The sequence below is a fragment of the Sarcophilus harrisii genome, chromosome 2 (genome assembly GCF_902635505.1).
Source record: "Sarcophilus harrisii chromosome 2, mSarHar1.11, whole genome shotgun sequence".
NCBI lineage: Eukaryota > Metazoa > Chordata > Mammalia > Dasyuromorphia > Dasyuridae > Sarcophilus > Sarcophilus harrisii.
Window position 1 is genome coordinate 138,525,861 of NC_045427.1, and position 22,564 is coordinate 138,548,424.

General features: G+C 33.7%; 1 protein-coding gene across 9 annotated transcripts in view; it reads right to left on the reverse strand.

Moving 5' to 3' along the window:
* Nucleotides 1-22,564, reverse strand: part of HMBOX1 (homeobox containing 1) — a 256,421-nt gene that overhangs the window by 117,504 nt on the left and 116,353 nt on the right. For all 9 annotated transcript variants that reach the window (XM_031950923.1, XM_031950924.1, XM_031950920.1 and 6 more), the window contains one exon: nucleotides 20,838-20,923. In XM_031950923.1, coding sequence (XP_031806783.1) covers nucleotides 20,838-20,923 — 86 coding nt within the window. The remainder of the gene's footprint in view (nucleotides 1-20,837; nucleotides 20,924-22,564) is intronic.

The window sequence follows — 22,564 nt, forward strand, 5'->3', positions numbered from 1 at the left end:
TTAATTTAAGAGGAATACAATAAGTCTGCATATTAACACTTTATTTGCTTACTTTATATACAGAATATATCTGTGAAATGCTAGGCTAGATGAATAAGAAGCCAGAAGTAAGGCTGCTGGGAGAAACACTAACAATCTAGATAAGTAGGAGATACCACTCTGATGGCAAAAAATGAATAAGATTTAAGAAGCTTCTTGATGAAGCTTGAAAGAGAGCTTGTATAAAATTAGCTTGAAGTTTAACATGAAAAAGAAGCTAAAATCTTGACAAATGGTTCTATCAATTCCTGGCAGACAGAGGGAAAAGAAATAGAAGCAGTATCTGATTTTATATTCTTGGAGTCAAAGATCACTGCAGACAGTAACTACAGTCATGAAATTAAAAAAAGGCTTGCTCCTTGAAAGGAAAGCTAAGGAAAATCTGGATTGTATACTAAAAAAGTACCACCTTGTTGACATATGTCTATGTAGTCAATTATAGTTTTTATAATAGCAATGTATAGCTATGAAAACTGGACTATAAGGAAAGCTGAGTGCCACAGAATCAATGCTTTCAATTTGTGGTACTAAAGATTTGAGAGTCCCTTGTACAGCAAATGAGATCAAATTAGTCAATATGTAAAACAATTAATTTACACTAGTCAAATACTGAAGCTGAAGTTCAAATAGTATGGTTATGTAATGAGAAGGCAGGACTCACTGGGAATGACCCTGATATTGGGAAACCATCTAAGCCAAAAGGAAAAGGGAATGGCAGAAGATGAGATGGATAGATGGTATCAGGAAAACAACTAATATGAACTTCAAAAGATAGTGGAAGGGTGTGGAGTGCTATGATCTGTGGGATCATGAAGACTCACAAACAACTAAGTGATTAACAAATATAAATGTTAGTCTTTCCTATTTTTTATCTTTCCTGGTTTATGCATCAAGATTACATTTGAAAGAAGAAATTTGGCAGGATCTCTTCTTTTAAAGATAATTTATAAGTATTCAAAATAATTACTTGGAAGAAGATTCTGAGAAGATAGCAGAGGTCATAAAGTTCCAAACTCTCCAGATGAACACCACTAATCAGACAAAACTATATCTCAGGCAGAACACAGAGAGGTAAAAATAAACTAAGATTTGGGGCAGAACGGTGGTCCTTCTGGAAAAATCAGAGAAGACCCAAAGAAAAATTTCAGGACCAAGGTTTGTCTTGTGTGAAGTGTAAACACCTCCAGGCTACTTCGGATGAAACAGTAACAGAGAACTAGGGGAGTAGCTGAGTTAGGAGGTAGTTTCAGCTCCAGACATACTTTCCACAATATAGGGAATTGGGAATCTGAGTCTGGGAAGATGAAGGGAAACTCTGCCAAGAAGGAACAACAAGTTCAGTTGTGCTGAGACACAATCCTGGGCAAGATGGAATCAGCACAGAAGCAGTGTAGCACGGACAGTGCTGGTTGCAGGTACTTAGAGAAAGGTAGAGTTCTTGGTTTAAGATTTCAGGTCAGAGGAAAGAACTGAAGGAGGATCTGAGACCAGAGACACCATTCCCTGTAGCCTATATCAGGACTAAAAGTGATTATATCAATAACCTGTAATCACTACTGTTAATACTAATGAAAATGAGCAGACAAAGGAAAAAGAACCTAACCATAGAAAGTTACCATGGGAATAGGGAAGACAGGGATACATTTTCAGAGGAGGACAATGGAATTTTTAAAAGCCTCTTCTATCCCAACGAGTAACATTAAATGGTCAGCTGCCCAAAAAGAATTCTTAGAATTAAAAAAAAAAATATAAGAAAAACAAGATTATGAAAAGAAAGCCAATCATCAAGAAAGGGAGATCCAGAATCTGAAAGAAAACGACTCCTTGGAAACTAGAATTGTGCAACAGAAAGTCAATGAAGTTTTAAGAGACCAAGAAATAATAAAACAAAATAAAAAGAATGGAAATAATATGAGAATATGAGATATGGCATAAGAAAAACAACAGATATGGAGAACAGATCAAGAAGAGAAAACATTAGAATAATTGGACTACCTGAAAACTGATTTAAAAAAAAAGAATCTAGATACAATAATATAAGAAGCAATTAAAGAAAATTCTCCTGAAATGTTAAAACAAGAGGGGAAAGTAGAAATAGAAAAAAAATTCACCATTCCCTATCAGAAGTTCTACAAGGGAAATCTATTGGAACAATCTAGCCAAATTCTGAAACCAACAGCTAGAAGAGAAAACTCAATGACCAACAAGTATTAGAATCACACAAAACCTTGCAGCAGCTACATTAAAAGACCGTGGGTCTTAAAACAGATAATAGTATCTTAGTACTGAGTAGACAAGAGACAGTAGGATTTCAATATTCTTCACCAATTGATTCTAGAAGGCAAAATAAGTGGCAAAAACAAATAATAATAAATGAATTTTTGCTGTAATGAGTATACCTTTAGTTCAAAACCTAACCATCCTTCCCCATCCAATTCCTGAAAGGGGCAATTGGAGCTTTCGGGGGCAGAGAAACAAGCCAGTCCAGCCCAGCCCACCTCCCTTATTGGCTCAACTCACTTCTGAGAGGAATCATCACTCTCCTCCCACCCCACAAGGTCAAGTTTCTTTAGTGTATCCCTTGATATGGAGGTGGAAGCTATAGTTTCATGCTTTCCACAGCCCCAGTCTGTGGTCACTGTGCAGAGGCTGGGGTTACCAGGAGTTCTGGGTCAGCCTACACCAAAGCTCCTACCCTGCTGCTTATCCTCCAGTTCTGTGCTCCTTCTAGTACTAGTATTTGGGAAGCGAAGAAATTATACACTGTAGTTACATTGTTTTACAGGAACTACTCAGTAACCTGCCCAGCAACACACAAAACATCAGCATCCTGGGCACCAATCTGACAGTCCTACACATTGCTGCCTCAGCCAAGAGAACAACCAAGTGCAATGAATGCCAAATAAGTGTCAAGTGCTGAACTAATTTTTTTTTCTTATAAAAATTTGTTGAGTGCCAAATTAACCAAATTTTAAAGCAAATGAGTGTTGAAGTACCTCTGTTATCTTGAAGTGCCAAAGAACTAGGGTTGAGGCTAAAAATGTCATATATAGCAAATTTAAGCATAATATTGAACACATCCCAAAAATGGACATTCAAGAAACTGCCAGACTGTTGGGATTATGTCGTAAAAATACTTGAACTTAAAAGAAAATTTGATGTGTAAGATGCAAAAGACATATAAAGTTAACATCAAAGACTAATTTCATGGAACTCAATAAGGAAAATTTTTATGTTTTATATGTAAAAAAATAAATGATATGTTTAAGATTGTCACTAGTAATTGGGCAGTTCATGGAAAGATCTGGGTGGAATTGAGTATGATGTAATTTTATTTTTATTTATTTTTAATTAATTTGGGGAGGAGGCTGAGCTAATGAGGTTAAGTGGCTTGCCCAAGGTCACACAGACACTTAACACTAAAGTTAAGTGTCTGAGAGATCCTATTTGAATATTTGAACTCAGGTCTTCCTGACTTCAGGACTGCTGCTCTATCTACTGTGCCACCTAGCTGCCCCTATGATATATTTTTAAAAAGCAAAATTTTAATTTTAAAAGCATGTAGGAAAAAAAAAGAATAAATATTTTATATGAATGAGGTGTGAGAGTAAAAACTGATATAAAGTGAGGAGGAGGAGAAGAGTTGGTAGTTCTGGAACTGTACTCTCATCATGAATGGATTAAAGGGGGAATGTGTGAATATCTATATCTGTATCACTATCCAGAAAGGCATAAAAGTCTTCTAAATCTATAAAAAAACAAGAAGGGAAGGGAACAGGATAAATGGGGGTTTAGAAGGGTGTATAGATTAAGGGGAATAGAATAAAGAAAAAAAAGGTAGGGGAAAAGAATAAGGGAGGGATCCTTGAAGGTAGGGTAGATTAACAGCAAAGCAAGTTAAGGGTAGAAGAGGAGTCAGCAAGGATACAAAATAAGAAATATCAGCAGCAAAATTTATTAGAGAAAAAAATCAGGGACAGTGATCAGATTTCAGACAAAGCTAACTCTAAAAAAGATTAATTGAAAGGGAAAAATGGGGAATGTCATCCATATTAATCAATATAGACTATTTAAAATAACTGGATAGCATAAAGTGGGAATATTACTGTGCATAGAAAATAATGAGTTGGTAGATTAAGAAAAATATGAAAAGATTTGGACTTATTCAAGAACAAAGTTATCTACTTTCAGAGAAACAGGACAAATTAGTGTAGTACAGCCTGACGTAAATATATATGAATGTATATGTGTATATACATGTATGATTATAAATGTGCATGTATGGGTAAGTGTATGTATGTGTATGTATGTATGTGTGTGTGTGCACGTGCCTAATTCTTGGGGGAGGAAGGAGAGAAAAAAGAATAAGTAAAAAATGTACATCAGAACACAAAAGAAACAGTAAAAGGAAGCAAAGAAAAGATGGGAAGCTCTGAACACTTCTGTGAGATGTATTACATAGGCTTTCTTGAAATAGAGATTTATTGTCTCATATTTTGAATCCTCTTATTTTTCTGTTTAAGAGGCAGTATTTTCTTTTTTTTCCTATTTTTCATTTAAATCTTAAATAAATAAATAAATTGTTCTCTGAATGTTTGAAATTTATAAATTCATCTGGCACTGAGGCATTTTTCTTTGTGAACTCATTTATAACTCATTCAATTTTTATTCTGAAATTAAATTATTTGTCCTTTATTTTTCAGTGAATATGAATACATTACATTTTTATAAATATTAATCCATTTCATTGATTGTTAATTTTATTAACATGTAATTGGATAAAATAATTCCTAAAAACTTATTTCTTCATTTTTTAATAAATTCACCTTTTTATTTTTGATTGTAGTAATAACATTGGTTTTTTAAATCCCATTAGAATTGTGGTTTTTCACAAAATAACTGTTCACTTTATTTTTTAGCTTCTATTTTTTTCCTTTCAATTTTGTTTTTTTTTTATTTTCAAGATTTCTATTTTACTGTTTAATCTGTTGGTTTTTTAAGTTGTATGATCGATTATTAATGTAGTTCTTTCTTTTACTGATGAAGGTGTTCAGAGGTATAAAATCTCTCCCAAATTTTGGTGTGTTGTCTCGTTGTCAATGACCATTTTAAATGAAATTTCTAAGTGTTTCTACAGTTGTCTTTTTAAATTTTAATTATTTCTTCATTAGTCTTTCTTTGAATAATTTTTACTACACTGTGGTCAGAAAAATGTCTTTAATATGTCTAATTTTTTATGGGTTTTTTTTTTTTAATGCTCCAATATGGGTGGGACAATGTGGGTAAAAGAGAGTAATATAAGATTATACAATGAGTTTAATGATTCCAAGTTTCTCTGGAAATAAAAGTCCAACTTTTAAACATCATGTTATAGAATAAGTCACGGAATGCCATAGTCTCCCAAAGAATTGTGTCCCCTACTGCAAGGGGCAATTTAGAAGAACAAAGTGGGTATAAGTATGCAACATTTATCAGTTAATAAATACACAAAAGAAGTGATATAATGGATGTCATTTAAAGAATGTATGACTATAAAAGAAAATAGGTCAGTTATACTGCAAGAGAGAAAGGCATAAGAAATTAACACCCTACATGTTTCATTGAATCCACTTAATTTCAAGAAATCTAAAGAAAAGTTCCTAGTGTGCTGAGTATCTGAAAAGAATTTTTCAGGAGGGCGTATAGGGTTGTATAGGAGGAAAATATGGAAAAATTGCAATCAGTACCATTGGAGAAAAATTCCCAGATTAATAATAGTAGTATGTCACTTCATAAGTAACTGTGGCAGATTTTAGAATTATGCAAAACTATCCTCATTAAAACAAGTTCCCACACCTAGAAATACTCCTTCAATATTTTCTCTATTTGAGGAACTGAATGGCCATTACAGACCAACAGATATTGTTTCAAAATACAAGACCTTAAAACACTCTCAAATAAATGTAAAGAAGCAGATTTCAACTTAGTGGCATGAATAACACATGCCTATCTTGGATCATAATAGCTATTCTAGGAATACATAAATTCATTGTTGAATTGCTAAGTTTTACAAGCCATAATGCACTCCTGAAAAAACTATTCACCTATCACAAGAGTTAACAATATGCAAATTCTCCCATGAAATTACTTCTAGTATCTAAATATCAGTAAGTGCTATAGTAAGTGCTATAATGATGTGACCATCATTATAATGTACCAATGAGTATAGGGCAAAAAATGCCAAAAAACCAAACTCAAACCCTCCCCAAAATCAACAACAAACTAGTGAACAAAAACCCCCTAATGATTTACTAACAGTAATGATTATATTTAATGCATTAAGAATAGTAATCCGGAGTTCAATGCACTTTTGTGCACTGAATGGGATAAAATAATGAAGTCAAGAACATTCACTTTCCCCACTGCCACTGCAAGGTTTTCTATCTACCTCCAACACCCAGTAATCTTTCTTCCATTTAAATTCATGATATTCTTATCTACCATCCAATCAAAATCCTGGTAGCTGGTATATACAGAATCTCCAGGTTACTTCCTTTCCTTCTTCAATGAGTTTGATACTTGGCTTACAATTTTTCTCTCTTCCTCAACTCCCACTTTAATTTTAGGAAATTTCAACATACATATTGATTTTCCCTTAAGTACTTTAAACTCCAATTTCTAAGTATTCAGTAGGTTGCCAACCCAAATAGGATCTTTATAACTAAATGTAGGGGTTGCAAAATTATGATTTATCAGTAAATGTTGATTTTTATACCTATTTAATATATAATGTAAAATTTTTCAGGCTAAAAAGGGTTATAAGTGACAAAAAAGTGTAAGAGGCCCTTCCTAAACCATTTGGTTACTTCATTACACTTCAGCCACACACAAAGATGGTCATATCCTTGATCTTGCCATTAGCCACAAATGAACTACCTCTATGTTCAAGAATTTTGAAGTCTCTCTATCAAAACATAACCTATAGGCTTTTCAATTTTCCCTTTACCTTCTCTTACATAACTCTCCAATCCCTTTACCCCTCAATTTTCTCCCAGGACAATGCCATGCACTAGCCACTTTCTCTTCTCCTTATCTTGACTCCTTGTTGAGTCTCCATAGTCTTCCTTTCTTGATCACCTAGCCCCATTTAATATCACCAATTATATCTAGCCAACTTTCAGTCTTAGTTCACTTCCATCATTCTTTACCTTCACTGTTACATGTACGCTGCTAAAAAAGATGAGTTATATATGTTACATAATCTCAATTGGGTCTTCACTGCTTCTATACAATCATTCTACTATTTATCTTCTTTCTCAACTTATTATCCCAGTTGTCATGGCTTCCTCTTCCAAAACTTTTCATTTTTCCTCAAACCCTTTCATGTCTTCCCTTCTCCATCATGGTATCATAGCTAAGAATCTGGCCTCATATTTTACAGGGGGAAAAAATGAAGTTGTTTGCCATGAACTCTTTTTTTCCTTCTTTATTTTCTTCTTCTGTCAACAGATGCCTTTTGTCAGTTTATACTCTCTTGGTGCAGCTGGATAATGGTTACCATGGCCAAAGAATTCATCACCCATGGCCAGCTTTCTGGTGATAAGTTTCTCCATATTTATCTAACCTGATATTAACAGGAAATATAGTCTGTTAATTATAATCAAAGACTACTGAATTTTCTACAATCCATCAAAACTTTTAATCAACTAGTATGATCTTTAGGGACTTATGGTTTCCTCCATGCCATAAAACATCAAGGCACAAGATGTAGAGGGCCAGAACTCTGGAGAAATATACTTGAAACAAGGTGTTAACTCAGTGGAATTGATGAGATGACGATTCTTTCCCCCTTTCCTGAGAAATCAGGGAGGGAGTGATCACCTCCTTTTTGGTGTTTTTACCGCTCTTCCTGAGAAGTCAGGAAGGATGTGACCACCTATGTTCTAAAAACAAAAGAAAACGGGAGATGTAGAGGGCCTGACCTCTGGAGAAGTATACCTGAAACAAGCTGTTAAGTCAATGGAATTGATGAGATGATGGTTCTCAGCCTTTATATACCTTAGTGCAATTATATCATTACAGTATACTGAATATGTGTGAACTAGAGAACCTTTATATACCAGCCTTTATATACCTTAGTACAATTACGTCATTACAGTATACTGAGTATGTGTGAACTAGAGAACCATCATCTCATCAATTCCACTGAGTTAATACCTTGTTTCAAATATACTTCTCCAGAGTTCAGACCCTCTACACAAGTAAAACAAATATGCAATTCAGAAGGGGCATAAAAGACATAGAATGAAGGAAATGAATACTTGGAGTAGGGATGAAAAACACTGGGGAGAAGCATATATTGAAAGTGAGGAATAGATGGAAAATGCTTCATTAGTTTCATGGATAGTTTATAATAAAAATAAGGGATTGTCCCCAGTGCATCATTAATTCTTGTGTTAAAGATTTTTGGAAAGACATTGCAAAACTGAACAGACATTGACAAGATTAGAAAGCATGAAGAGACTGTAACAGGAAAAGTAATATCTTTTGTCATTATGCATACTAAGCAATTCTATATTTGACTATGAATAAAATGTCCCTATTTTTAAAAAATCAACAAGGGGGCAGCTAGGTGGCACAGTAGATAGAGCACCAGCCCTGAATTCAGGAGGACCTGCGTTCAAATCTGGTCTCAGACATTTAACACTTCCTAAATGTGTGATGCCAGGCAAGTCACTTTACCCCAATTGCCACCTGAGCCAAAAAAAAAAAAAAAAAGCAACAAGTACTTGGGAATAAAAACTGGACCTAAGATTTCTCAGGGGTAGGGAGCTCCCAGTAAGATAACTTCTATGCCAGCATTCAAGTAAACAAACACATTCTCCGCAACTTATAGTCATAGAAAGCTGCTTAAGATGCTGATAGTTAAATGACTTACTAGGAATCACTGGCAGTATATTGAAAATTTCCCTGGTTACAAAGTCAGTCCTCTGATCTCTATGGCACATTGCTTCTCTCTTTTAGTTTTAATTATCCCTTATCTTAGAATTAAATTCTCATGAATACCGAAAAACGTGATCAAAAATTCATACAAGTTATCTGAACTGTCTACAAAATTTCAACTTAGGAAATCATTTGTGTGAGTACTAAAACTAAGGTAGTATATTTTAATAAGCTTTTATTGGTGTCTTTTGTTTTTCTGCATCATTCAATCAATAAACATTTATTAAATACTTACATGCCAGACACTGTTAAATGCTGGGGAAACACAGAGAGTGTAAAAGAGAGTCCTTGTCATCAAGAAAGTTACAATCTAAAAGGGGAGACAACATGCAAATAAATACAAAGCAAGCTATATAAAGGAAAGAAAGAATTAACAAAGAGAAGGCACTGAAATTAAAAGGAGTTGGGGAAAGTTTCCTAAATAAAATGTAATTTCAGATGGTACCTAAAGGAAGGATTAGCAGTCAGAGTGGAGAAAAGAAAACATTCCAATAATGGGGTATAGCCAGAAAAATGGCTGGATCCAAGAGACAGAAGTATCTTTTGTAAAACAGTCAAGAATCCAGTGTTACTGCACTGAAGAGTATGTTATTAGGGAGTAAGTATAAAGACTGGAAAAGTATAAAAAGGCTAGATTAAGAAAGGCTTTGAATGTCAAATAGAGTATTTTGTATTTGATCCTGGAAAGTCATTGGAAGTTCCAGTTGAACTTGCTAAATAGGCTGAATTCACTTTTGTCTGAAATCATGACTACAATTTCTAATTTTCTAGGGTCAGCTGAAAAATAATTTTTCTTCAACTCAGCACTTTAAAAGCTAGAAAATTAAGTGAAACTAATAGAGATAAATGTAAAGTTTTATACTACTTACTATCCTACAATGACTCTGTACATATCACATTTTAAAATGATGGATTTTTAACAAAAAATAATTTGTAAACCTTACAATACTACTAACATGGGAGTGATGATTTGTTTGGGGTTTTTGGATAATTAATTATTACTTCTACATATGCTTAGCAACTTTTATCACCCTCAACCATTTCTAGCTAAATTCAGGTCAGCACGGATATAAGGACAAGTATTTAAGATCCAAATACTTAAGTAGTACTAAAAGTATACACACGCATGTCACCTTATACCTTTATTCCAGAGGTAAAGGTTGAAATATGGTTTATAAATATAATGAATGATCTAGCAAGTCAAGAATAAATGAATTTAAGGGGCAGGAAACATTTGAGAACAATAAAGAAATATTGAAAGTTTTCTTTAAAAAAATACTAATAAGCTGAAGAACATCAGGAAAAAGCCAGTCAGGACCACCATATGAGACTAGTTTGAAAGAACTGTGAATATTTATTGAAAAGAAGTGAAGGCTCAGAGGGGAAATATAATGGTCTGCAAGCACATGGCAGGTTGTCATATGGAAGAAAGATTGTACTTTTCCTGTCAGCTCTTGAAGACGAAATGAGGAACAATGGGTGGAAGATGCAAAAAAAGAACATTTAGACTTTAAGTCAGGAAAATTTCCTAACAAGACCTCTCCTAAAAGGCTGTTATAGGAGGTAGTTTCCTCCTTGAACAAGAACATTCAGCAGAAGTCAAAAAAATCTTGTTTGGGTATATTATGGTGGGAATTCTTTTTAAGGAAGGGCTTGAAATAAGATATTTTCCAAATCAGAAGTTCAATGAAACAATCACAGTACTTTCTACTTTCCTCATCTGTAATTACTACAGCTTCACTCGTACCCATGCTCTACAGTCCAACCAAACTGTTATTTGTTTGATCCAACCTTATGCCAAAGCATTAAGATTCTATAATCATAGATTTAAAAGTAGGAGGAACCTCATCAGTGTCCTCTGCCCTGGTGGCATTCCCCTTTAACTGGAGGGTGCGGAGTTTCCCCCAGAATCTCTGGTTAAGGAGAGTATCTGGTCAGCAATCTCTTCATTTCCCATATAGCTAAACTCTTCTGGACTTCTCCATTATACTATGACATTGGATACCTCCCTCTAGTGCTTTTTTCAGTTACTTTTTGTGTGCTGTTTTCCCTGTTAAAATTATAAGATTCTTGAGGAAGGGACCATGTCTTACTTAACAAAATGTTTGGCACACAAAAGGCACTTACTTAATAAATGTTCACTGATTGACTGTCCTGAGTCTGATTTTTATTCTTCATTGAAGGAAGGTTGACTCTGATAAAAGAAAAGGAACCTATTAAAGTTTTGATGTCCAGCTTCCTCCCTGTTCAATTTCTATATACGAAAGTAGAGGCACTTGCCAGCTAGCTAATGGACAAATCTTAGATCAATCACCTGGAAAACAGATGAAGCCTAGTCACCTTGGTCCATTCAGTTACATATCTAAAGGTATCTCTCTCTCTCTCTCTCTCTCTTCCTTCCTACTCTCTCCATTCCAACTTCTATAAACTTTCTGCTATCTTAGACCCACTGCTTCGATTTAGGATTGTTCTAAAAATGCTGTCCCAAATAATGTCCAGGTCATGCCACCTAAACTCTAATACCCCTTCTCCCAAAAATGGAAAACCAAACACCCACCTACTGGTGTGCCCTGGGCTCTGATTGATGATTTTTAATTTTATTTTAGGCTCATCACACATGGTCTGCAGATATCCAAAAGTAGTGTAGAGTAGTGAGTCTAGGATTGGGTAAAATAAAAAGATCATTCACTCAATAATACTAAGAGAAAGAAACTAAAGGCAAAAAAAAAAAAAAAAAAAAAAGGGATAAAATTAGCCCTTAATACTAACATGTTAGTTTAGTTAGAGAGTCAACAAAAGAAGCTAAAGAATTAAGTTAATAACTTCAGGAAACTAGTAGCATATGAAATAAAAATCACAAAAAATTATTTTTTTTTTTGGGGGGGGGGGACAACAGAGCAAGTACAGTGGATAGAGAACCAGGTTTGAAGTCAGAAACTCATCTTCTGAGTTCAAATCTGACCAGACACTTATTATCTGTGTGACCCTAGACAAGTCATTTAACTGTTTCCTGTTTTCTCATCTGAAAATGAGTTAAGAGAAGGAAATGGCAAAACCTTTCCAGTAACTCTGCCAAGAAAAACTCAAAGGATGATTAAGAGTTGGATATGACTAAAAACTATTAAACAACAAATACAGCAATAGCAAAACATATGAGGAAAAAAATGGCAAAATCCTATTTAAATCTACCAAATTATAAAATACATGGATGTCAATTTATCAAACACACTCTTAGAAATCATAAATATAATCAATTAATCAAATAAATATTTATTAGGTATGTGAAAACAAAGAAACAATCAAAAATCCCTTCCTTTTAAGAGCTGACATACTAATGACAGAAACAATATGTAAATAATAAAAGTATATATGATGAAAAAAACTACCAGATAATTTTTTGGAAAATTACTAGAAATTGGGTAGATCAGGAAAGAACTCTCATAGATTTTGAAGATTGAACTGAGACTTGAAGGAAAATGGGATTTCTAAGTGACAGAGGAGAAGCAACATTCCAAGAAGGACAACCAATCAGTGCAAAGGCACAAAGACAGTCTATAAGTAATTATCATAAAAGAATTTTTCTGGTTTGGCTATTACTGCCATTTGCTTAAAATCAGGTCATATAATTAAGTGCAGAATGTAGCTGAGACCTTAGTTCTGATGATCAACTGGTTTAGTGATAAGAGAATTTCTGGCTCAGCTTTATTATATCTATTTCAGATGAACATGTCAAGTAAATAGCTGGAGCTCTGATGGGATTGATTAGTCTACAAATTCCAGTAATATCCCCAATGTTTACTGACCAATTTATTATTTTACCTTATGTAGATCTTCCCCTTCTACTACATGTTCACCATTATTTAAATTCTGCCCCTTTTTTTCCTGCCTTTTATAAATTTGCATTATACCTATCTTACCCATATGCTACTCAAGGCCCACTGGTTTTTGTATACAACAGGTCTACTCTCTGATCATATAAAAATTGTTTTTTAAAATATTTGAGTGTTGATAAGTTTGATTGACAGTGGTATCTCTTTATGAAGACTCTTAACAATGTCTGTACTAATGAATCAACCAACATTTATCTAGTACTTACTTTGTATCAGCCAATGTGTCAGAATAATGACAAATTTAAACTAGTAGATCTGAAGAATAACATAGAATAGGGTTAGAGAGGCAGGGTGAAGCAAGACTGTGAAGGGTTTTAATATCAAAAGGAATTTGTATTTGACTGTAGAGGTAACAGATAGGTCTTTGAATTTATTAAGTAGGGGAGTGAAATGTTCAGATGTGCTTTGGAATAGTTGGAATGAAACAAAGTAAAAGGAATGTGATGAGAGAGGAAAAAAACTAACTTAAGTCTTGTCCTGTATCAGAGACTAGAGCTGTGGACAGACAAGCACACTAATATAAATAAATTGATGAGACTCTCAATAACTAGATGCCATTGGCAGAGGGAAACTGGGGCACTGATGGAATTGTTCTCTTAGGCAGACAGGAAAAGATTGACAGATATCAATTTGGCTTCGTGGATTCATCCTCTGTGGAGGTCATCCAGTCAGAAATCAAAATTATGTTAAACCTTTGAGGTCCACCCTCTGTGGAGGTTGTGGGCAGCCCCACCTTGCTGTGTCTATTAGAAATCCCAGTAATGTTCAATTTCCCCTATAATCCTGCTTACAATCCATGTCATCTTTGCGAAACCCTTTTGGGTCAACATGGCACTCTTGCCTGGTGCTGTCTTTCTTTTTATCCTTCCCCTATGTCATATGGGGTCTCTCCTCTCACCCCCCACCATGCTTCATGATGTCTTTCTCCTTATAGTTAACTAACTCTTTTACGGTACTGCCAGCTAAGAACATGATCCAACCCCATCAGGTGTTTCCTTTTCCCCTCCAAAGTTATTTCCAGCTAATTGTGAATTCCACTAGGGAACTTGTCTTTTCCCTTACTATTTTTTTAAAACCCCTTTCGATGGTATGTGCTCTCCCAACTTTATTTCATATTTACCACTCCCTTCATTTCATCTCTTCATTTTGTCTGTAACCTCTTCTCCTACATAAATCTACCTTTTGCCAAAGAGAATGGCCACTGTGAATTCTTCATGACCAAACCCCAACATCTGGTGCTTTCCTAAATGACATCATCTGGTACTTGCAAACCACATCATTTGCTACACCAACCACAAGAAAGTAAAGTAAGCAAAACTAGGAAAACAACATATACAAAGATCACAAAAATGTAAATAACAACAACAATAAAAACCCTGAATATGATAATTATATTGATCAAGTTGGTCCTAAAGACTGAATGAATGAAAAAGCATTAATTAAACGGCAATCATGTGCAAAGCTCATGGATACAAATAGAAAAGCAACACAGTCACAGATTCCAAACATTACATTAAGAGGAGAGTCACCAAAAAAAGAACCTGGCTATCTTATTTCAAGAAAACTGACCAGACCTATTAGAACAAGAGGACAAAGGGAAAATAAAAAGAATTCACTAGTCATCTCCTGAAAGAAACCCCCATATGAAGACTGCCTGGGATGTCATAGTCAAAATCCAAAGTGCTTAGGTTAGAGAAAAAAATTATACAGGCCGTAAAAAAGAATTCAAGTACCAAGCAACCCAAGCCAGGATTACGCAAGATTTAACAGCTATTACTCAATGCAGTAAAGCAATGCAGAATATATGATATGATATTCGAAAAGACAAAAAATAGATGCTTACAAAAAATAACAACAATCCTGTGGGGGAAAGAGAAATTGCCAAACATTTCTTATGAAAAGATCAGAGATGAATAAAAATGTGGAAATACTAATACAGGAGTCAAGATAAATACAATGCAATAAATGTAAACAAATAAGCAAAGGGACTATACAGAGATGAAATGTTTATATTCTAATGGGGGAGGAGATACATGATTTTCTGTAGTCAGGGGTCATAGAGGGTGCTAAATAACAATAATAAAGTTGATGATGCATAAAAAGGAAAATGAGGCATAAAAAGGAAAAGAGAAGGAGAGGGAGTAGGGAGGGGGAGAGAGAGAAAAGAGAAATTCACACACTTATGTTCAGGCAGTCACACTGGGACTAAGGCTGATATAAAAATAATCTGTTGGTAATCCTCTTGATGGGGAGAAAGGGATCCTCTAAGGAAGTAAGAGAAAGAAGTAATTATTTCATATGTCAGGGACACAAGTATGGATCTATACAAATGAGGACAGAATATAGGTAGAGTATCATTTGAAAACGTCTTCTGAATTTGTCAAAGCAGGAAAGGACACACACACACACACATATACACACACACGGAGTGAGATGCATAAAAATATTCAATTCAATAAGGAAAGAGAATAGTACAGGAAAAGGAAGATAAAATAAGAGAAAGGATTAGTCATAGGCAAAATGATCCTCTGACAGTACTAACTTGAACATTTATAGATACTATAGGTCGTCTGACTCTACCATAAGTTTAAAAGATATAATACAAAAATAAGGAAAAGGAAATCATATTAAATGACAAGAGGCATAAAATATCTACCCTAAATACAAAAGGTGAAATTAAATTTGAACACTGCTCAAAACCTCAGCAAAGATACTAATAATAATTGTTTAATTTTTTTATTATTATAGCTTTTTATTTACAAGATATATGCATGGGTAATTTTTCAGCATTGACAGTTGCAAATCCTTTTGTTCCAACTTTTTCCCTCCTCCCCAACCTCTTCACCCAGATGGCAAGTTGACCAATACATGTTAAATATGTTAAGGTATAAGTTAAATACAATATATGTATACATGTCCAAACATACTAATAATAATTGTAAAATACATGAAAATGGTAATATCATTATGTTATATAGATAATAATATTTAAAACGTAGAAAAAAGAATACAATTTTAAGTAGAGAGAGGATTGAGAGCTACAAGGAAATATAATTTAGTATAATCCCTTCATCTTAAAGATAAGAAAATGGGGTCCAGAAAAGCAATTTATGCAAAGTCTAGAATTAACAGCAATTAAGACTAGAATCTCAGTCTACCATTCTTCCTGTGACACCATGGTAATTTAAGAAAATAGAAGAAATTAAAATGAACTGTAATTGTAAAGAATTCAATTATTGGAAACTTTGAAATTTTAGAGATGATAACCATTCTTCAAGAAATAGAAATATAACTAGTTTTACTCAGTGGCTGACAGACCTTAAATGAATGATTATTTGGTTTCATTATTTGAAGGGAAAGGTTATGACTTAAAGTTAAGTGATGTCTATAGTTATCCTATTGAGTTTTTCAGAAAATTGAAAAACATATCTCATCTTTAAGAGATATTAATTTATTTTCAAAAAAAAAGAAAAAAGTTTCCTCTCAAATGAGATTTGTAGTATTGCTATTTACTATTAAGACAGGGATAAGTCTTTAAGAATCTATTCAACCTAATTCTCATCACTGTTAATAGCAATTTGGAATTCTGTTGATCTACTGCAAAGGTAAAAACCTACCCCTGGAGGGAACAGCTGTGAGTAGGTGAAAAAAGCTTCAAATAACAAGCTAAGAAATTCAGTAGGCGCTATGATTATCTCCTATTTACACTGTCATTTTTCCTATCAGTAGGAGATTATTTATACAGACCCCACCCATGAACTTCTTGTTTATCTTATTTTATAAATCCTGAGTGTCTATAAAAACAAGCCACTATGTTTCTTTCTAGAGCAGGCATGATATTAGAATTTTGCACCTTAACTTTGTATTTTTTTTTTTTTTTTTAAATTGCTGCTACTTAGCATTTTCTTTTGCACTCAACCACTAGCTGGTTTTCAGTTTAATTTATAAAGCTGACTTTATTTTATTGTTTCATATCTTACCATTATTGATTTTAAAGTAAACCACAGTAGAACTATCTCTGACCACTACCCTTAAGGTTCCAAACCTAAGATTCATAAAGTTTAGAGCTAGAAGAATCCACACAGTAGGATGAGAAAATTGAGAATCTGAGAGTTTTAATGACCGAATGATCGCCATCTACATAGGAATATTCTACATAGGAACCCAGACCTGCTCTTTCCAAATCCAAGGCTTAACTGGTTGATTCCTTTATTGGCATATTTGTACAAGTAGATAGATGCTCCTATTAAAAATGATTGCAGCATATGATATCTATTTGTTCAGAGACGGTAAAATTTGCATATCCACACTGACCACACTGACAACCAAAAACAGAATTGGTTGGCTCTTCTTTGCTATCTGTGACAAATGTGTTTGAAATTGACTACTTTAAGCTGTAAAATTTTTCATAAGAAATCTAAAATCAGGTGGAATTAAATATGCTAATATGAAGCTGTTTCATAATACAATATAACAAAATCAAACTATTGAAGGAAAAAAATCTAACACTAATCTACTAAGACAAGAGAAATGGATGGATTTAGTTGCTGGGTAGAAACAATAATAATGAAGTACATATTCAGGTGCCAAAGAAAAATTTTTAGCTCCTGAAAAAAAGTATATAGGTACATATCTACATTTCTTAATTTGGATTATAAAATCTGCACCAATCTTAAAGCTATGAAACCATGGATACATAACACTGGGAAGGAAAAAATGGCAGAACTTGGTGACAAACTGTTCTCAGGTTGAAAAAGGACAATTCAAAAGACATTTCCCACAGACTTAGTCTGGGAGACTAAAGATCATGGACAGAAATGTGATCTTTACAAAAAGAAGTTGTTTTGGGATTGGGGAGAAGAGGGAGAGAATATTTAATTCTATTTGAATCAATGGGAGTTTGAGATAATAGCCAGAGTTTAATGTCCAGAACTGAAATTCAAGGGAGAGGTCAATATCTTGTCTTGACATATTCTCTAATCCATTAAATAGTTCATATACTATCCAGGGACAGAATTTTATTTCCAATTAGATAAGAAGAAGCAAGAATAGACGGGGGTGGGGGGAAGGTTACTAACATGAAGAGAAATTGAAAGAGAAAGGAAAATAAATATTTTAGAAGTATAAGCAAATCAATAGAATCAAAGGCCATGTTGATAGAACTATGATGTCCATCACTAGATAGAAAACCAGTAAATAATCTTGAATCAAAAGTGAGTAATACAGGAATGGGAAATACTAAGAATAATAAAACAAGCTCTTCTTAATAGGCTATGGTTTTAGGAAGGGACATAGAAGTCATAACAGAACGCTTTCTCCATATATGCATTTAATGTGATACTGAAGGCCAAAAGACTTGTAAAATGTTTAGTATTATCAAGAAATATAATAGCCAACATGAGGCAAATATCCTGCTGCTGAAGAAAACTATAGTGCATTTAAAAATTCTCAAACAATTCTATTTAATACAAGTCAAAAGATAGTAAAGCATGAAAGAAAACAACAAAATGTTTCAGGAGAATCGGGAATTACTATATGCAAACAGGCTAACACAATGAGTTAGAACATGATTAAAAGTTATAAAATTATGAAAGGTATTCTGAAGTTAAACACTACTAACTTAAGTTTACTAAATCTAAAAAGACAACAATTAAAAAAAGATACTACAAGTTTGAAAGTGATAAGCTGAGGACAAATAAAATATTACATCACATGGCAGATCATGAAACATTCCTCAGAAACCAAAAAAAGGTGCTTTCCATAGCCTTAGAAAAAATAAAAGATACAATCTATGTTAATTATGGAAGAAAGAGAATGTTCAGGCAGAGGAAAAGCAAGGGTCAATCTTGTAATTAGAACAACCTGGCTTCTAGTCCAATTTCTGCCAGATGCTGGCTACCTTGGCAAGTCACTTAATTTCTTAGTGTCCCCAGGACAAGAATACAAATTGCAGAACAATTGTAAATATCAACAGTCTCATATCATAGGTAAAGGCCCATATCCCCCTAAAGATAATAGGTTTCCATTTTATAAGTTATTTGTCTGTATTTATGTATGAATGTATTCTTTCACACTTTTAAACATCATTTGCATTAATATTGACCGGATCAACTCCAAAACCTCCTGTGCTAGAAATCCAAGAGAATCTAAGCATTTCTCTATGAAAGCACAGTATTTCAGTACAGAAAGAAAGTGAAAGTATGTGGAAAAAAAGGCTCAACCTTTATGTATTTTAATACAAGACCTCATGGCATACCAAGGAACAGTATTGGTTCAAAATGCTTTTTCAGACCTAGTCAATGTAATAATATTATACTGAGATTTAAAGCCACATGTGGCAATTTTTTTCTCCTAATAACTTGGAAGATGTTCCAGGATGTCTTCAAGTTTAGGGCTACAATCCAAATAACAAAGAGTAAAATCTTGTCATCCACGTGAATACTACATGCTGAACAAAGATCTTTAGATATTTTACTTCATTACTAAAGATAAAAGCAGCAAAATCCTCTGAAATATTTGAGTAAAAAGCCTGAGCACAGGCTACTATAGTCATTAACAGTAATAACAGAGAATCATACAGTGGGAAGAGTGCCTAGAAAACTAATGAATTATCCATCTCTTGACATGTCTATTCTTGAGGTAACTATAATTATAAGTTCATGCTCTGAACAAAGGAATAAGGCTTCTTGTTATGAAGTTCAAGATCTGCAAAATCCAGTTTAATGTTTCATGGTAGTTTCATTAAGTAAAGCACAATATTTAATTTTCATTAATTTAGAATCAAATAAGTGAATACTGGTACTTGTGCATACATTGTTGATTTTGGAACATGGCTTGCTAAAAGATTCGGTTGGTTTGATGGCAATCTGTTACAGTCTTACATATAACTAGAAGGCTTTATGCCTCAATTCTCTCAGCATAGTGCATTTCAAAGATAACAACTCTATATAAGGTAATCAAAATTCAGACAGGCATAAAGTATACAAATAAAAAGGAAGAAAGAAATGGGGGAAAAAACAACCAAAAGATAATGTAATATTTAAGAACTTCATAGAAATGTATTTGGAATCTACATTTAAGAAACTAAAATAATGAACTAGTTATAAAGATACTTGTAATCTTTTCTACTAAAGATCAGGCTAGGGGATCACTTGAGTATGGGAATTCTGGATTTTAGCAGGGCTAACAATAGTAAGTCTAATACCAATATGAAGAACATTCGGGAGCAGGGTCCACCAAGCTGACTAAGCAGGAACTAGTTTTAATCATGTTTAAAATGAATAGGTCAAAGCTTCCTTGACAATCAGTAGTAGCATGGGACTGATGAACTAACTCTCAAAACAAACAAACAAAAAACCAAATAAATAAAAAGGGAGAGGACATAAAAGCACAAAAGGCATTAATGATTGTAATGACACTGACCTTAACCTTTGAACAAATGTACTAAAAAGGGTTCACAGACAGTAACATAGTAAAGCCAAAAAACATACCTCCTTTCCTTGCATATCAGATTCACAAATTTAAGGGCAAAGGGATTGTAAAAACTCCTAAATTATCAGGATTAGTGTAAATGAATATAGAAAAATGAAAGCATAATTTATGACATTATATGAATCTCTAGTCAAACCACTCACAATGTTTAAAAAAAAAAAAAAAAAACCTAAAGGAACAAGTTTGATTATAGAAAATAATCTGTGATTATTACTTTGCTAAAACAACAAAACCAAATGAAAAACACTAATATAAGTCAAAAAGAAGGAAAAAAAAAAGGCGAAGTTCTATGATGTTTGAGAAAGGAATATGTTAATCAAGCCTAAGATGACAGATCTGCACTGCAATGCAGAAATATAAGCCAGAATCAAACATCTGCACCAACCCACTGAGACTAGACAAGATTCCAATATAAAGGGTCACTTCAGTTCTTACCTGTTACCTGTGCAACAACTGCTTGGGAAATCCTCCGATTGGCAAGAAAAGCTTTGATTTCCTCTTTTATCACACTACTGTCCCGCCTAAAAAAAAGAAAAAAGAAAAAAAAGACCAACATATGTTTAAGTTAAAAATAGTAATCTGAGCTAAGAATGGTAAAGATAGGAAGTGGAGACTAAATAGAGAAGAACAAAACAGAAAGAAGAGAAGGGAGAATAGACCAAACCCATAGGAGAATATAAAATTAAATCTTAGAAACATCACATTTCCAAGTTCAAAAACATAATATCTTACCTAATTCATAGTGTGTTATCCACAAAGTTTCACTTCTGAGAGTGGAAAGGTGAAAATCAAAAGATTTAGGGCAGAAAGGATGTCAGAAATCATTTAAGTCAGAGATCCTTAACTGTTTTGGGCTATGCACTTTTATGGCAGTATGACTGGAAGACAATTATGAACTACTGCTCAGAATAATAATTCTAAATGCATAAAATAAAATATACAAGACTACAAAGGAAACCAATTATATTGAATTACATTTGCCAAAATATTAAAAAATAAATGAACAGATCACAAGTTAAAAACTCTTGATCTATTCCAATTTTACTTTGGTAAAATTGAGGAAACTCACAAATAGAGAAATTAAGTGACTTGTTCATGCCAGTAAGCATCAGAAGCAGGTTTTGATTTGGCTCTATGGCCAGCATTCAGAATTAGAGTTTACATATTTGGCTTTTTCTTCATTATCACCTATTCAACGATCATTTAGAGGTTCCCTCCCCCCACACATATTCTCAATAAAGTTGTGAAACTACATTTAAATGCACCTTCCTTCATTTTAATGAAGTTATTGATGACATGACTGAATAAAAATAACTTCTTGTACATTTAAAAAACTTAAAATCTCAAGTTGGATTATGTATAAAGGAAATAAAAAATGTCTATGAACTATATAACCTTGATATAATGTAAATACAAACAAATGCTAAAGAAATAAAGATTGTATTAATTTAATTAATGGTCAGAGCTCAATGATAAAATGATGAAATAGGGATAGTTTTAAATTATATAATGAAACAACAGTTTGACTTAAATTGTTAAAAAAAAAAACCCAACAAATACACCGTATTCCACAGAAGCATGGACTATATCTAGCGACATTAGGACCATTTCCATTAATTCTTTTTCCCCCCCCTAAGGCAATTGGAGTTGTGACTTGCCCAGGGTCACACAGGTACAAAGTATTAAGTACCTGAGGTCAAATTTGAACTCAGGACCTCTTGACTTCAGGGCTGGTGCTCTATCCACTGCGCCACCTAGCTGCCCTTCATTAATTCTTAAATGAGAAAAACAATGTAGCCAATGAGAATCAATACTAAGTCAATATAAAAAGGGTTCCCAATCATTTCTTTTAAAAAAGCTACTCATTTTTCTAAGGGATAACTAACTAGAAGGAGAGGAATGGAGATGTTTCTGAATGAGGATTCTTACCAGACATGTTAAGTAGTACCCGACTTTTATCTTCTCCTCACAAATATTTACTAAGTTCCTTTCATGGCAGGCCAATGTGCTAGGAGTTGCCAAGAATATTACTACTACTATCATTGTCAGTGCTGTTGCAACCGTCTCTCCCCGCCCCATCACCAACCACCACCACCACAACTAAGAGCTCTCATTTATATAATGCCTTAATGTTTGCTAAGGTTTTTGCAAATATTATCTCA